At 39.6% G+C, this 17,666-nt stretch overlaps 2 protein-coding genes across 2 annotated transcripts in view; one reads left to right on the forward strand and one right to left on the reverse strand.

Annotated features, from left to right (window-relative positions):
• TIMP4 (TIMP metallopeptidase inhibitor 4) overlaps positions 1-15,361 on the forward strand; it is a 30,084-nt gene extending 14,723 nt beyond the window's left edge. The window contains exons 2-5 of the mRNA XM_063348143.1: positions 4,885-4,982; positions 10,176-10,290; positions 10,944-11,068; positions 11,241-15,361. Of these exons, the coding sequence (XP_063204213.1) occupies positions 4,885-4,982; positions 10,176-10,290; positions 10,944-11,068; positions 11,241-11,438 (536 nt within the window). The 3' untranslated portion in view covers positions 11,439-15,361. The remainder of the gene's footprint in view (positions 1-4,884; positions 4,983-10,175; positions 10,291-10,943; positions 11,069-11,240) is intronic.
• The window catches only part of SYN2 (synapsin II), a 195,375-nt gene that overhangs the window by 77,810 nt on the left and 99,899 nt on the right, over positions 1-17,666 (reverse strand). The window contains exon 5 of the mRNA XM_063347884.1: positions 17,546-17,635. Within this exon, the coding sequence (XP_063203954.1) occupies positions 17,546-17,635 (90 nt within the window). The remainder of the gene's footprint in view (positions 1-17,545; positions 17,636-17,666) is intronic.

Raw genomic sequence — 17,666 nt, forward strand, 5'->3', positions numbered from 1 at the left:
CTCTGCACGCAGAACCACGCTGCTTTCTTCACGGACCTCAGAATCTGCTGCAAGGCTGAGGGACAGGATTTAGCCCTTATTTTTAGAGAAAGCAGCTAAGGCATCCCAGTCCAGACCATCTCGCCCTTCTGTTCATGAACCTCCCTGCTGATGGAGGACTGGAGCTCATTAACTATGGAGTTTGGCTTTAAGCTGCAACTCCTAACCAAAAATAACATACATTTACAAACCGTAGGTATTACATAGTTTATCACCGACGCAATGAAAACTCCAGCACAGCTAATACTTACAACTGGATGCATCCATCCTGATAATAATCTACAAACCTCTCTTAATTCTAGAAGACAATGAAATACTTTTCTTCTGATAGAAATCATACCGCAGAAATAAAAATACTGAACTAAGCCCCACTGAAGTAAAACAACAGTTTAATTAAAATTAAACAGTCTGTATTTCTTATAGTACCGTGATCTTAACACACTTGACAACTTTGGTCAGGATGTGGCTTGAGTGTTTTTAGAGCCCAAACACATGGCTACGGAGGTTTTCAAAGCTCCCAGTGTCTGCCTCCCTATCTCTCCATCTTTAACATTTATACTCCTCTAAGCAATATTTTTATTTTTACTTATATTTTATTTATTTTTAGGTTTATATATTTAAAATACGAATGCACATAAGCAATTAAGATCTCCTGTTCTTACATCCAAAAAGATCTTAAGTATTTTCCTATGTAAGTATTTTTCATTATACAGTTGCTGATATTTAACAGATACTGGGACAAAAAGAGCTCATTTCTTCATCAGTGTTTACCTCCTCCCTTCCCTCCGATTTCTTAGGATAATAAAGTTATTCTGGAGAGTGAACTCCAATTTGTTTTCCTTTTTGAAGGAGTAATAAAGTTGATTACTTTTGTTGAGTAAAGTTGCCCGTCTTCAAACAATAGTACCGTGACCAAGAGGTTAAGGAAAACTGCTAAATAGCACAATCTTAAAACTTGTGTAAGTACGATACTACATAAAGTAGTATCATAAAGAATACATTATTTAATAATACTAACTGGTAACAACGAGAGGCGTTCTTCACTAAACAGTTTTCCCTTTGTTAATGCCTTAGAAATAACTCAGAGTCTAAAAAGATACTACGTTTAGGGAACATGAATTTCAGTGGACAAATTGCAAGGATTCACTTTATTCTGAACCCAACTCTATCTACGCCTTGGGCCTTCAGAATGCCGCTCAATTCTTTGGCTCTCCTCTGCCGTGAAAAAGATGGTCGTATTTCATTGCATATGTCACTGTAGTGTGGTAAAATTAATCTAAAGGCAGGGAATTTCTTTTTTTTAAAGCCCTTAGTATAAGTATTTTCTCATGACCATAAAAATCTCTAACACGCGAGGTGATGGTACAGTTTATTTACAGGTAAATAATTAGTGTAACTGATTTCAGAGAGAAGTCACCCAGGCTTGGGAAAGATGCAGCTAACGCCTAACTTTCTACCTTTATTGTATATAAACGCTTGTATTGTACAAAACCCAACACTTTTCTCCTGACCTCAACAGCTACAACACAAATATATCCAATGGCCTTTACCCAGTTCAGAATTACCTTTTGTTAATGTGGAAATGGTTGGGAGATGCTTATCATTAGTCAGGAAAGAAGGAATAAAAATATTCTCGACACATTTCTAGTAAAGAATGCCCAATCGCCAAGCTGCTTTACGAAATGGACGCTTGTCCCCCCATAACCATGGTACAGCACGACGCCAGGAACCAGAGCAGCCAGTAACTCCCAGTACGGCTTCTGTTCCGGGGCTCCGCCGACCCCCGCACGGCTCTGAGCACATTAACGCCCTGTCCCTTCAGCTACCCGAGACAACCTTCAGACACTAAGTGGCGGTAAAAGTTCATATTTTATAAAAAAGGACCGCGAGTTACAAAATACGAGTTCCGCAGAAATGCTACATCCTACTACTGAAATATTAGAGTGAATGTCTTTGGAAAAACAGTACACATTTTTAACGCGGAACGAATTTGAGGCTGACTGAATTATTGGCATTAGAATAGGAAGGCTGTGCATATGTATTTCAGATATGCAAATTCCCCATAAGGAACCAATAAGTGTCTGACAGATAAAATGGCATTACCGCATTACACAACCCGAGGCCGTTCTCAGTCAAAGAGAGGAGAAGCCGAGCCAGCCATGGTACGCTTGAAACCATTTCTTGAACAGAAGTGCAGAGTAGGAGGAATCCTAAGTTCTAACCACCCTCTGAACCGCGAATGGAGGGAGGGAGATGGGCAGGCCCAGGAATGCTGCACCAGGAAGTGCTTGTGGTTAAAAACAGAAGCGATCACATGAATAAGAGGTTTTAGGAGACAGCCAGACGACACTGATTGAAAAAAAAAATAAAAAAATGAAAGCAAAGAAAAAAGAAAAACAAGAAGGATTAAAAGGCCCCTAAAGATCAGTGTGCATTTCAATCTGGTTTCAGGAGAACAGAGAAGTAAAACCCACATAACTAAAGATTTAGACATCCTGCAACAGTAAAACTTTCTTGACATTAACAAAGAAAAATCTCAATTTGGTCTTCCTTTGCCATCTGGAAGCTTTCTCTTAAACAAATGAATGCAACACACACAACGTAAAAATAGTTTTCATTTTCTTATACACACCCAGAGAAAGATCTCTTAATGACAAACCCCAAACGTTATACTCTCAGCCTTGCCCAACTCCATGGAGACCCTTCAAGCTAACATCGATCATCTGGAATGTTCCTCTCAGATGCTAACAAGCAGAATTTAATAAAAATATGAAAATGAGTAATGTTTCAACATTAAACACAAGGGGAGAAGTAGTTTTAATTATCCTACAAATGTTTGCATTGAGTAGGCAGGAAAAGATTTCCTGCATATAAACCATGTTATGGTATTAAGAAAATACTGGAGCCAGCTCCTCACTGGCATCTCAGCCCCTACCTTCTATCTCCAATCAACTCTTTAATGAGAAAACCTTTGTTTTAGGAAGTAATGATGCAAAGGAAAGCAAGGCAACACACCAACACAATTCTAATTTGACCTTTCCAGCAGTACAGTACACACAATCCACATCACTTTTTATCTGGAATTAGATCAAAGCACTTAAGAAGTACTGTTAATTTGTGGGAACATAAGGCATCTGCAGATGATTAAAGAGATGCTGCCACTTACCATTTGAAACGAGGAATTTGCTGTTCATACTTAAAAGAACTCTTTCCTTCCAAACCAACCCATGAGGCTACAGTGCTCCTTTAAAAGAGTTTAAATGGCTTGGGAGGAGGGAGCACTGTGCCAAAAGACAGAGGACTCCAGCTCTGAAGCTGTAGGCATCTGCATCATGTTGATTACTACGTCTAGTCTGCTCTGCTAATAAGTGAGGAAATGAGAATTGCCCGTTATGAGATGAGACTGACCTCTCTCTGGCTGTAAGGAAAAATACAATCTGGGTTTCTTACTCCTTTTCTTTAGATACGATGTCTAGGGGTCAATCTATCAAAGAAATGTTTTTTGGGGGGAAAAGCACGATTTTGATGCCAAAAGATTTTCCTCTGCATCAGCTTGACGTTTTTGTTCAGTGAACAGGAGCTATGAGGAGTTCACTGTAACCCTGGAGCAGGGGCTGAGGGAGGCTGCAGAATCTCCATCCTCTGAGATACTCAAAACTCAGCTGGACACAGCCCTGCGTGTCCTCATTCAAGCTGAGCAAGACGTTGGACTAGACCTCCAGAGGCTCCTCCTAACCTAACTTATTCCATGAAGCATCACGCCTGTTTCATACTCATTTTGATAGAACGGTTCCTTTTGTCACGAAAAATACAAACAACATAAAAAAGAAGGTGTTTGAGAGTTGCCCTCACACTGAAGAATGTTTTCGGACCTCTGCCACAGCTGCAGGTGTCCTTGCACAGAGCCACCTCTGCCCAACCGTGACCTGGACTTACAGCCGCAGGGGGGTCCCACTGGTGATCGCTCCGGCCTTTGCCAGCGTCTCTCCAACAGACACAGCTTGCTGTACCACAGCCGCGAGGGGCTGCAATAGCCATCCAGAACTGAGCAAAAACAGGACTCTCAATACTTTTTGGGCGATAGAAGTCCCCAGAGAAATTCTGGCCATAGACCCTGGTCTTCGAATCCCGTTATCCTCTGTGCCCGATAGCCCTGGTATATTTTAAATGGCATATACAAGAGAGAGGCCTCAAACAAACAGACAGGAAAATAAACCATTTCTTCTTGGTTTCTCACACTTTCCTTGTTTAAAGAATAGTAAATAAATAAAATGTGTCAAAAGAGGGAATAATTAATTTATACAGGTTAATACAATGATATGTTATGTTAAGAAAAATGCTAAAATCTACAGTCTCAGAGAAGTGAATGAAAGAAGGAAAGACTGTTCTCTTCTTGTCTTCTAATTTCATACATAAAAATGATACTTTTGTCTGGCGCAGTCTTTCAGAGTGTTAACTTCAAGTCTATTTAACTGATCAACAATTCTTCTCTCACCAACAGAAGTGTCCCTTTCTTTTGCTCACTGACTATGACGACGGGTGTTTTATAGGATTTTATGGGATTCAAGTCTTCCAAAGAATTTGATGGGCAGTTATTGTCAAAACTGAGTGGTAACCTAATTCAGATTTCCAGATTCGTGGACATTCAGACTTATAACATAGGCAGCCCACTTATTTTTATTTACAGGAGTTAACTCAATCTAGTGTTCTTATAGTAACAAGCCTTAAAATCTACTTCTAGCTAACGTGCAAAAACAATGCTAAAATTTATCAATATAATTTTCACTATTGCTTGTAAAATTAGACATATGCTTATGTGCGTTTAAATCTTTTTCTCTATTACAGTTATTCGAGCAAAAATATCCAGCGAAAAGGTGGTTCCTGCCAGCGATGATCCTCTTGATACCCACAAAATGATCCGGTATGAAATCAAACAAATAAAGGTACATGGAATCACTTAGCTATTTTGAAGTTCAATGCTGATAAACTATGTATATGGCTACAACACAGCTCTAAATGCTTTAAGCTGGAAAAGGCTCAGGATGCCTCCACAGGTGAACAACACAGAATAAATCAAAGTAGGGATAAAACAAAAAGTGGGGGTGGGGGGGGAAGAAGGAAAAAAAAAAAAGCAAGCTGTTCTGCCATTCATGAGTTGCATGATAAATAACTATATTTTGATGGAAACTTCTGTTATTCACAATTGCTTTATGAAGGCTTTATGAAAACATACTTCAGTCTTTGAGTGGTGTTCGAGACATTTGCTGTTGGTGGTGGATAACTGATCACCTGGGTTGCGTTATGATATCGCAACGCTCTGACTGGATGACGCAAACTTCATAAACAGAGGAAAGCATTTCCAGCCGAAACAGCAAGGACCTTTGTTCATAACCGAATAGGGACATCTGCAGAAACAGGAGACCTTCCCTGATACTCATATAAATAAAAATCCGTTTGTATGAATGTTGCTAGGAAAGGAAACACAAAGTAGGAGCACCCGACAAGACAGTCATTCAGAATCCCAGAGGATTTCTCCATTATTTGTTCAACTGCAATAAGGAGACGTATTCGTTAATGTACTTTAAGAGGACGTTCCTTGATCCCACTCAAGTCACCATCAAACCCTCAGTGATGTAAAAAACATCGTGATCTGCCTGTCTCTGGAACAGCCAAAAGACAGGCAGTCTCTTTCAAACAAAATGCACTGGTGTGGGGTTTGGTTTGGTTGGTTGGTTGGTTGAAGTTTTCTAGGTGGTTTTAGCTCTCATTTTTCATAGAATATTACTTTGTATTATTTGTATTGATTTGTATTATTACATTTACTGGGAACCCTTAAGTAGATCGTTATAAATAGCTACGTGCTTTAAAAAAAAAAATACAATCCTTCAAATAGTATCAGTAGATCACCTCACAGGAGTTTTACTAAGAAAAACCTATGGTAAACAAGAATATCTCAAAATGTTCACACAGACGGTTATCACACGTGACTTCCGTTAAGGTTTTATAGCAATTTCAATAAGCCAAATCTTTTTACCTTGCTTAAACAAACTTCCAAACTCTCCCCAGTCTGCCACTTTCTGTCGTCTTAAGCTGTTCTGGGTATTTTCAAATGTTTCTTTACAGAAATAAGTATATCGGAGCAATTCTCTTTCATCCCATTAGCACTTTAATTTTCTGCTGCTACCCTGCAACACTTCAGTAACTTTACAGAAATGCAAATCACCTTATGCTTCAGCACACAAAAAAAGAAGAATGAGAAGTCTGTGATATTATTTTCAGTCTACGACCTTGCTCTCCAGGAACAGCACACGGACATCTCTGACATCCATTCATATCCTGGAGCTGCTTTGGAGTTTCTCCCCAGTTTTCATAAGCGGCCTGTTCCAAACTCAGGCATCAGTAAGAGATCTTTATTTCATGCCCCTCAGCCTTGGAAGGCAAGTCAGAGACAAACCAGAGAGATTCATTTTCTAATATAAGATGCTCCACATCATTACCTACAAGGTAATTACTAGGGAAGTGTCACGGATACCGCTGCAAAGTCCGCATCAAGTTATAAAAGTAAAGAGAGTGAGGAGTTTTAAATAGCTCATGCTTGTACACATTTGCTAAGTGTAAAATAATGCATTAAAATAACATAATGTTGTATACAATCGGTCTGATTTGGCCACCTCAGTGGAGCAGGACGAGTCGCAGAGTGACTAATAACACCACAGAAACAGCCTGTCAGAGACCTTCAGCCTGCGGATCACCCACCTCTGTGTGTCGCGCGGTTTCCTGAAGCACTGAGAACTTGGCTGACCAGAGCAACAACCCGCTGACACTGTTCCTTACCATTTCCCTCAGATGCTAACACTTGAAAGAATCCAAACCAACAGTGTATGTCAAATGGCAGAAAATCCTCTTTTCACTATTACAGTCTATCTTCTCTCGGGTGCTTACAGACCCATTTCTCATACTGTAAATTTGATTACCTGCCATTCCGATGAACCAGACGCTCCTTTTAACGGCAGATGGCTCTGACCAGGTGCTTCTGGCTAACCCTGGGCATAAACCGTTACGGGACTGCGGGGACGTGAGAAGAACTTATGTAACATAGAAAATAAGAACAGACTTTCTAATCATCTCTTTTGAGCTGCAAGATCTATCAAGCTAAAACATGACTATCAATTCAGTATTAGTTGTGGTGAATATTTTTTCAGCCACACACATATTTGCACTTCCCTCAGCAATTCTTCCGCCCTCTTGGAAAAGAAACACAGAACCTGCACAGGTTACATTTTACTGCAACTGTAAATTCAGCGAACTGCCGCTGGTTCTCTTTTATATTACTCTCTATTACAAAAATTATATTTCTGTTATTTTAAATTCAGTGCATTAGGCTTAGCATTGAAACACCGGTATTTTTGTACAGAAATATTAAATATGATTCTGTTATTCATTTTCAGAAATAAAAAAAGAATAATGATGGGGTTTATTAATTTGATATATATCGGTTGGCACGTTAAGCCGCCATACATTTTTTCAATTACAGTTATTTTCTTTTATATACGTGATTTATATGCAATTAAATATTTGTCTTCATAATATTATCATTATCGACTTGGTCACCGTACCTGCTCCGAGCAGCCGGCTAAACACTAAAGCAGCACCATTAGCTTGCGTGGGACTTCGTCCTGTATTGTCAGAGTAGTGAAGTAAGGTGCAAGATATTACTGTCATACATGAAATCAACACATTTACCAAATTAAACTAGTAAAAGCAAAATTGCTAAGTATTTTTCACAGAAGCTGCATGGATGAGAATCCACTGGAAGTATCTGCAAGAGGGCAGGTCCCCTACGGTGGGAATACAAGGAGGTATTTGAGATAAACGCATCGGTACCCACACTGTACAAGGCTGCCTGCAGTTTTAAGGCTAGATATTAATCGCTATACAAAGCTAAGAGAAGAGGCCATGGTATAGTTGCAAAGGCTTGCAGAATAAAGAAGACAGAAGAATGTAATTATTACAACAGCAACATGCCTGAGACACTGAAAGTAATACAGATATTCTTTAAAAAAATATTCTAAAGCAGTAGCCCTGTACTGGTCTGGGTTGCGTACCTCACAAGGACAGGGACAGTGTCAACAGAGACTTTGGTACCAGGCTCACGTCTCTGCTCCCCATTCCTCCCCTTTCTTTCTACCTCAAGGAAGCCCCACCAGAACCTCGGATGTAAACGAACCACAGCACGGCGCAGGGTCAAATCAAGACAGCTTATTCCCTTACAGACAAGGTATTCACACTTCCAGGAGATGAGAGAATACGATTTGAGAAGATCAAACATGATTTACTGAGTTAATCAGAAGATTATAATCTTAAGAAATGCTTTAACAAATATCTAGGTCAAAACCCAAGATGGGTCAGACCGTAATTTCAAAAAAACCCCAACCAAGCATCCAAAAAAACCCCAACAAAACAAACACCAAACTAATTTAAATATTAACTAGAGCTCCATTACCAGTTGACATGGATATTTATTGTTTTTTTAATAGCTAAATCAATCTGTGTTGTCTGCATAATGCCTCAAGTTCATTTAGATCGAGTGGCGAGATATTAGAAGTTGTACCCTACTGAACATTGTAGCCAACCGACGGCTTCTGACCGCGGAGAGGACTCAAATCAGAGGATTCTCACTTTGTTCAGGCAGTTCCTCTGTACTAGACATCTGCGTCTGGTACCCCCACCCCGAACGAGGTGGATTTAAGCGTAGCAGAAGCAGGGATTCACGTTTCAAAGACGGCAGGGACCAAATGGCTCTTGGGAGGAGCGTGGAAGGGCTGGGGCTGCCCCCGACACGCCAGGCTGGCACCAGGCAGAGCCTCCCAACGCGCGTCCCGCCTCCGCCTGCTCCCTCCTTCCCCTGGTCCTGCCTTCGCCCATCTTTCCGAGAACTTTTGCACTGGGCTGACATACCAGTCTACTTTTATCTAATAAAATTAGACACACTTTCATCATCTTTACATATGTTTTCTACTGTTTTCACCGCTGCTTTGGACTGGATCCAGGCTTGTTTTTTGGTTTGGTTTGTTTATTTTTCTACTATTTCAAATCCACATCTAATATTTTTGGATCAGAAGCACAATGGCAACAACTTTGTCTTGTGTTATTCCATAAATAAGGCTTCAGAAAAATCAACACAGAGTGTATTTTCTAGTGCCCTGTAGGATTTAAACGTCCTGAGAGAATATGAGTAGCACGAGGGCGTTTTCCAGCGAGGCCAGCAGCTCTGGGGAGAGCCTTGCGCTTGTCCCCAGCTGTCCCCACACAGCGCGGCAGCAGCGAGCAGGGCCCCCAAAGGGCAGGAGGCTGGGGTGTGTCATCGGAGGTGGTGACAGGCACTCTGAGCTCCATTAGCGTCTCATGGCTCCTTCTCACCTTCAGACACAGCTATATTTGTTTTGATCTTTTAATGGCTTGTTTAGGAATGATTTTGCTAGTTGGAACCGCTAGTTAAGGAGCAGCCAGGCCGACCACGGGACAGGCTTTGATCCCAAACCCACCCATTTTGGTGCTGCAGGCAAGAAACGCTCAGAGCTGGGTCCCACGTTCCAAGAGCTATTCGAGAAGGTCGCGTGGGGCAAAATCGTGGATGTGGAAAATCAGCTTGCTTTACTGACCAAATATATGCGCAACGCTCAGTTTCTTAGCATGTTTTATGCCCTCAAAGACACACACCATCACACTGCTCAAGATCAAATTTCCCATATTATATTATATTCCCATTAATATATTGAGACATTTTTGCGTCTTACAAGGCTGCAGCACCTCATTTGAGCCGAATGCTGTCTCTGCGTTACTCCTTAAATGGAAGACACCAGTAGAATATAAATTAAAGAGAAAGCTTTAAAGAACCATTAAAAACACTGAAAAAGCACATTTAAAAACCCATAACTCAAAAAAATGAGGGCATAATTTCCTCCTAAAAATAATAGTGTAGAGAAGGGGTATAATTGTTGGTTTTTTCTCATGTAAGTTCAGACTTTAGAGCCTTTTTTAAAGAGCTGCACCATGTATTTCTTTCAGTTGTTGTTTGCAACTGTTTTTTCATGCTTGTTTTCCACTCCTGACTTTCTGTTTCTGATAATTTCCAGATGTTTAAAGGATTTGAAAAGCTTAAGGATGTCCAGTATGTCTATACCCCTTTTGATTCGTCACTCTGTGGAGTGAAACTAGAAGCTAACAACAAAAAACAGTACCTTTTGACAGGTAAAGTGTAACAAAACTGATGTACCTGTAAAACCAGAAGTAACTGCTTAGACTGAGCTTGCAAAAATATGCCAGCCTTTGTTGAAAATAATATATTTATGTCCTAAATAATGCAAACACAATGAAATGTGCAAATTGTGCAAGGGTGTAATTATACTGTGATCTTAAATGTTTTCCGTCCTTCACCCAACAATCTCAACGCAGTTCCAAAGGAAGTCGAGGTCAGTGACTATGTGATTAGTAAACTGGAAATATGCCATTATTATTCGTTTAAAACCAATAGTACTGATTTTCCCAGGAATGCAAACGTGCTTAATGAGACAACACATGCCCACCCGTATGCAGATTTGGGATTCTAAGTAATTACAGATTTTTCTATGGAGTCCTGAAACCTAGTTTAACATTTGCATCCATCCCTCGCTGGCAGATTAGCAGCATCTTTTGAAAAATATCGTTCTTAAATCTTTTACATTTATTCAGCATGCAATCAGCAGACTAGTTCTCTCAGCTCTAATTACATCCATTGAAACAGGTGTGAAATATGACTCATTTGGTGCAATTAATTAAAAACTTCAGGTATTCTTCCAATTTATTTCCGTATTTAAAGACGGATCTATTTGCTTGCCTTATTTCTCTTATTTTTCGTGCTGTAGGACAAATTTTAAGTGATGGCAAAGTCCTCATCCATTTATGCAACTACATCGAACCCTGGGATGATTTATCCTTGTCGCAAAAGAAGAGTCTTAATCAGAGATATCAAATGGGCTGTGGCTGCAAAGTAAGTACAGAACGAAGCGCTGTCTATCGGTGGAGCCCACCTTACAGGCACTAGCAGCTCTGCCTGGTGGGAGCTGCTCTCTGACACACCCTATATTTTATATTACTTGAGAATAAATACCACTTTAAAGAAACCTGCGACATACTGAACGACTGTACTATTTCCCATTTAGATCTCCACCTGCTACACGGTGCCCTGTTCAATCACGACACCAAACGAGTGCCTCTGGACAGACTGGCTGATAGAAAGGAAGCTGTACGGGCACCAAGCCAAGCACTACGCCTGTATCAAGAGGAGCGATGGCACTTGCAGCTGGTACCGAGGTGGTCCTCCCCCAGAGAAAGAGTTTATTGATATCAGCGAACCTTAAAACTGTCACTTCCTAAAAAGCCTTGGAGTCTAATTCCATCAAACACTGCACGCTCACAGCTTTGAACTGCCATCCTCTAATGTATCTGTTGCTTAGAAACAAAACCAAATTGTCCTGTACAGCTAAAGTACGAGTCTGGGGAATTGGCACCCGCGCAAGATGAGGAACAAAACTCCTGGTGGTAGCTACTCCGTAAAGTCATGCTTTGTACGGAGAGGCTCAAGCTGAGAACGCTCCTCTGTGTCCTCCGAGGCGTAACACGTTGCCCTTTTACCAATATGAATGTACAAGAACAAAAGAATTGCCAGAATTTTGTCCCCTATTTCTGTTAACCTACAGATTAAGAGCGCCCCATGTTTTATTCCAGATCTTTCCAATGAACTACGGAATGTTTTATAGAACTATTTTTTTCTGTATGAAAGTTTTCTGATACAAAAGAATTATTGTACAGTGTATATGTAAAGTATTATAACAATATGCTATAAAAAAGATTCAAAAATCCCTGTATTTCCTTGTCTGTTGAAACAAGTTGAACACTTCTGTGATTAAAACAATCTGTGCTCCGTATTTTGTATGTTACTTATGTCATAGTTTTCTTTGCCTACAGAGTTGTAACTTTCATTGATGACTAAGTTAAAAAACAGCCTCGATAATCAAAATCCTCTTACCCAATTCAACATTCCTATGGACTAGCTGTACCTTCTTGAAAGAAAAGCCAGATGTTCTAATGCTTCACCATTTTATGGAACCAACACAAACAATGACAGGCTAAAACTGCTTGTATTTACAGAAACCACGTCCATCACCACGGCAGCTGCAGTACTTGATAATGCCTCTAAATATGTGACCAGGTTATTGTATTTCAGCACCGTTAAAGCCTTGGCTTTAGAAACTCATGTAAAAATACATGCAATAGATATTCAATAACTTACACTGCAAGTCATTTCTACAAAGCTTTCAAATATTCAACCATTAATGATTTTTCATTAATGAATACCCATCATACTCTGTCATAATGAATTGGGTAACTCATGAACTTACACTAGAGAAGCGCGACAACGTATTTCGCCTTCTAGTTTTTTAGTGTCTTAGCTTTTATGAATTGATTACTGTAGTCAGTAACTAATCTCACACATATTTAAGTTTACAAAAGTAATTCAGTTCACGGTGGTAAAACTTAAAAAATTATTTCAGTAAATGCCAAAGTTTAGACAGTTGTCCAACTACTTGTGTTCTAGAAAGTGGATGAGAACTGTCATGCAGGAGATGGCTCTCTAACAGCTGCCATTTCTGACATATTTCACTCTCTCCAATTTTCTCCATTGGCTTTCCTTCACTTCATTCCAATTTTGGCTAGAAATTTCTCTCATGTATTCCTCGCAGGAGAACTCGGAATGACAGGCAGAGATGTAGAGGGTTGTGCTCCCGTTTGGTTCAGTCAGGTCTATTTCAAGGTTTAACACCAGGCTTCGCTCATTCTGTTAACCAGCAGGGGACCCCCCCGCCCCCGGGCTCCTTCGAGCCGGAGCTGTTATTGCCCCTCGGTTCAGGGGACCAGATTTCCAAATAGTTCCTTTAGCCTGTCTGCTATAGAGTCCTCAGAAAAGCATTGGGACTTAAACTTGCCAAGAAAATATGCACATCTTTAAGCGTATAGGCATCTCTAATTCCGTTCCATTCGATGTAGTAGTAGTTTGGACATAAAATTCAGCGTGTCCCATGTATCATGTCACACCCTAAGGTATGTTGCATTGGATATATGACGGAGACTTGCATAAAAACCTGTATAAATTATTTTTGTGGCATATTCTGTTCACGTTTCTAATGTATATTTTGACAATTGCATGAATCCATATTTAAAGGACAGATGTGAAAACACTAGTGGGAGAATAAATTTTCTTACTTACTTTTTCTATAGCTAAACTCGTACCGTTTCAATGAAGTGCAAGCGGTGCAAGGCCAAGAGGAAGGCACGCCGTTATTCCTTTGAGGAATATATGTCCCTTAATGGTCAACTTTTCATTTTTTATTTACTGTAAATCAGTTTCACTGTTGTAATTTACAATCCTAAATGAAAACACCATATATTTGTGCTGCCAAATGGAAGGCCTAGCTCATTTTCTGCTTTGCTAAGGACAAACAAAAAAATTACCTAACGCTAATTTGGACCATTGACTTCTTATGGCTACTTACAGAAATGAAATGAAAAGGCTACATTTCTTCCCAAAAGCGATTGATATTGCAGAGACAATATTGACAGTGATATTTGCTGTCAGTGCTGTGCATTTATACTACTAATTTACAGAAAGATTTGAAAAAAAAAGAAAAAGGCCTTATTTCCTCATATCAAACCAAAATAATTCCTAGACAAGCCTGCAAGCGCTTAATGACTATACAAAGCCTGAATTAAGCACATGGCTAATTAATATTCAATACGTGTAGAGTGTAGCATTTGTTTCCAAATCCATTTTGATGTAATGGTGTCTTTTGAATAGTGCTCTGCAGCAAACAGATATTTTCTGCTTTTTAACTCAACATAGTTCTATTTCAGTTTTATAGCAAATTAGACTTAACTAACTCAATTCAGACTGCCTTCTTTAAGCACCTTGTAAAAATAAATGTTTTCTTCGATATTTATGAACAAACTGTAATATGAAGTGTATGACATATTTAGTTTTAAAAACATTTTATATTTGACCTGCCATAAAATATCCCGTATGAGGTATTTCAAAAATTAATGGCCGTCCACTTTGATTTCCGTCTGAGGATAAATCTGGCCAAACTTCCCACAACTGATGGCACAAAGATTTTCTTTTTTTCATGTCAATAAATATAGCAAGAAAAGCTTTACAAAAGCCCCTCTCAGAATGAGTTTTTAATTTCCCTGAGATTCAGCACTGATAAAGATTATGAAAAGGATTAACTACAACGTGGCATTCCAACTATGTTATTTTCCTATCAAGATTTTTACTGCAGTGGCACTGATATATTATCATCAGCAGATTATTTTTACAACTTTTTTTTTTTTTTTTTACTACTTGAAACTGTGTATGTGCTATATGAAAAGTTAGAGCAGAAATATAGCCTGGTACAACATTTGATTTTAATTTGAAAATGACTCACATGACTTATAAGAGGAGGGAGATGAACAGAGAAGGGAGACTGTACAGGTGAATGGTGGAAAAAACGCCTTGAATATTGCTGGCTTTTTCTCAATGTTCCAGTTATATTTTAATTAAATTGTCCAACAACTATGTTGAAAAAGCCGTGGTTTGGTTTTTTTTTTTTCCACGACAGAGAACATAAGAGGTGTGAACGTAGTGAAATAAAGGGAACTAATTACTGAGGGAAAGGCTGTAGATATGACTCAACTAGCAACGAGTTCAAAAAGCCTCACAGCATTTTGTATAGTTTTAATCAGTCTGAGATGAATGTTTCTGTTTCAAACAGTGTTTCATTAAAGTAGCTCCATTTTTACACGAAAGAATGGCATCTTTGTTTATTTACCTTTTATTGCCGTCTAAAGACTCGGTACAAGTGACCACCGTGGTGTGAAAGAAGCAAAAGGCAGAGCAGCAGCTCTGTACCTTGGCGGGCTCAGCTGAAACCTCAACGCACGGAGACCTGGAGTTCCCCCCGCTCCCCCCACCCCAACCGGTTCTCACTGGAGGAGAGGGAGAGAGCTCCAGGTTAAGGTTTGGAGCATAAGAAGGGAAGAGACGAACGCAAGAGGAACTACAAAAGTTATTTTAAACTGTAAATACCAAAGTCTGTAAAAGCAAATGCAGATGAGGCCAGCTCTTAATAAACAGTGTTTAAAAAACCAACAAAATTTAAACAGCGCAACATGATTTCAACTCATCAACTAGAAGGCTTTGATATTCAGATCATCTTGCAACCCATTCTAGAAATTTGAATAAAACGTTATCTTGCACCATGTCGCCTAATTATTTTTCAAGCCACAAAGTTCCAAATAATTTCTTCAGAATGAAAGAAAACAACAAATGAGCTTCACCCCAGTCAGCTACTACAGCACCTCTAAACCATGTATGGCAGCGCAATACTGAAATGCATTGATTTTCCCTAGATTAACATTCATTACGTATAAATATGTAAAAAATACTCAGCTGTGAAGAACATTAACATTCAAAGGTTCAAACGAAAGACAGATAACTTATCAGTCCACACATTAACACGCAATGTAGAGGAACGAAGGGGGGGAAAGCCACTCAAGTATTTGTTATACTCTTAAGCAAAATATGCCTCATAAGCACGTTTTCTTGTTTGTGTTCTATTACTGAATTTGAAGTCAATCAGTTGTTCAAGACACCAGTATGCAATTGAACTGGTAACCTTCCACAGGGTCATACTACGTAAAAATTAAAAGCTAACACATTAATTCCTGTCCCAGAACTATAGGGTATTTCTCTTTGTTTCTATGTACTGCAATTTAGCAATGGGCTAAAAGGCCTGCGTTTTCAGTTAAACTATGGAATCGTGGAATATCTCCAGTTGGAGGGGACCCATAAGGACCACTGAGCCCAACTCCCCGCTCCTCGAAGGACTGCTTAAAACTAACCCATATGACCAGACACTCCTCGAACTCTGACAGCCTTGGGGCCGTCACCACTGCCCCGAGGAGCCTGAGTAACAGCTGATAAAATAATGAAGAACAATAAATTGTGTGCAGAAAATTATAGGCCACCTTTAATCTTGGACATTCTCAGGAAAATAGAGATATAAAACTTATAACCATTTTAAAAAAGCGTATTGCAGAAACACGAGATGTGGTTCTGCTTCTCCACCTGTTATGAATGAACCCCCAAGGGGGATGCACTTCCTTTGCATTAAAAAAAAATAAAATAAAATATAAATTTTATTAAGTTGTACATTTTCCTGATCCATCCATTTCCAAATCCATCAACAAAACCCCCTTCCATTCCAAAAAGATTTAGCTGTCTGGGACAATATTTAGATCTGCTGCTCTGGATCGGTACCATTCTCCTTTGGCTCTACAAAACTTCTGTGTAAGAGTTGATTTCACCAAGTGTGGTGAAAGCTCTTTTCAGAATTGTTGTTTGAGACAAACGAAGTGAAAATATCTGAGTTAATAGTCCAAAGAAACCTGAGAGAAGCGGCAAAGCAGTACCAAGAGCCATCCCACCACTCTTGCAATACATCCAAAACTACGGCAGAGCTGTACCATACTGTCTTTGTCACCAAAAGATGAGACAGATGTGGGCGAAAGAAAACCTCAGAAGACATTTTAGTCAACTGCTGCCACTGAGGCTTATCTTAGATGCCACCTTTGATAACCAAGTGCTAGCCAGAGTCTCAGGACAGACACACAGCAACTACCGCTTGGGGACCTTACACACTAACCAACCTATTTCTCATGACCTTGCAATGGCACTGCAATCCCAGCTGTGGGACAGACGCTGCATGGATCACATTCTGCAAGTGATGCTTCTGTGCCAGTCTATTCAATCAGCAAGTAGCCTCCCCCCAGTTCCTCTCAGGGCTGAAGGTATTTCCTCTAGAAAAACATACTCAGGGAAGAATTTCTGTTTAGAAACCATAAAAAGGTAGGAAAAAAATATGTCTGCAGCATAAGACAGGTCATGAGTAAAGGTCGTAAGTGTTATTTTTATGAATGCATTTATGTCTGTAAAGGACTGGGAATCAACGTCAGCTCAGGTTTGTGGAGATCACAAGCCATAACCACCCTCATTTCAGGTGAGTTCGAAGTCCTACACTGTCAGGCACACAGCCTTGTGCATCACCTACAAAGATAATAAACACTTAGAACATATCAGAAAGGACTAGGTTGAAAACAAACCGTAAAAGTAACTCTTGCACTTTAATAGTGCACTTTATAAGCATTTAATTTCCCTAAGATCTGAAGTTGGTTAGGTTGAAAATGACTACCCTTCACATCTGAAAACATTCCAGTTAACCGTCACAATGCTTTCATGCAGTCACCCAGCCTCTGAAAGCTTCCAAAATGGCTTTTAAAATAGACAGTAAATGGGGGGAATGAGTTTTGTGTTTACAGTTCCTCTTTTACAGAGACAGTCAGCAAATTCAGTATTGGTATTTGCACGTACCATTTCCTTGTGATTTGGATAGAACGTCTGCTCAATTAAAGGGAACTTCTCCGGACCCAAAGTTTTGTAGACAGACACCAGCTGGGCAAACTGTAAAATAAAGCAAAACAAGAGAGAAAGC

Source organism: Chroicocephalus ridibundus, chromosome 10 (genome assembly GCF_963924245.1).
Source record: "Chroicocephalus ridibundus chromosome 10, bChrRid1.1, whole genome shotgun sequence".
NCBI classification, from domain to species: domain Eukaryota; kingdom Metazoa; phylum Chordata; class Aves; order Charadriiformes; family Laridae; genus Chroicocephalus; species Chroicocephalus ridibundus.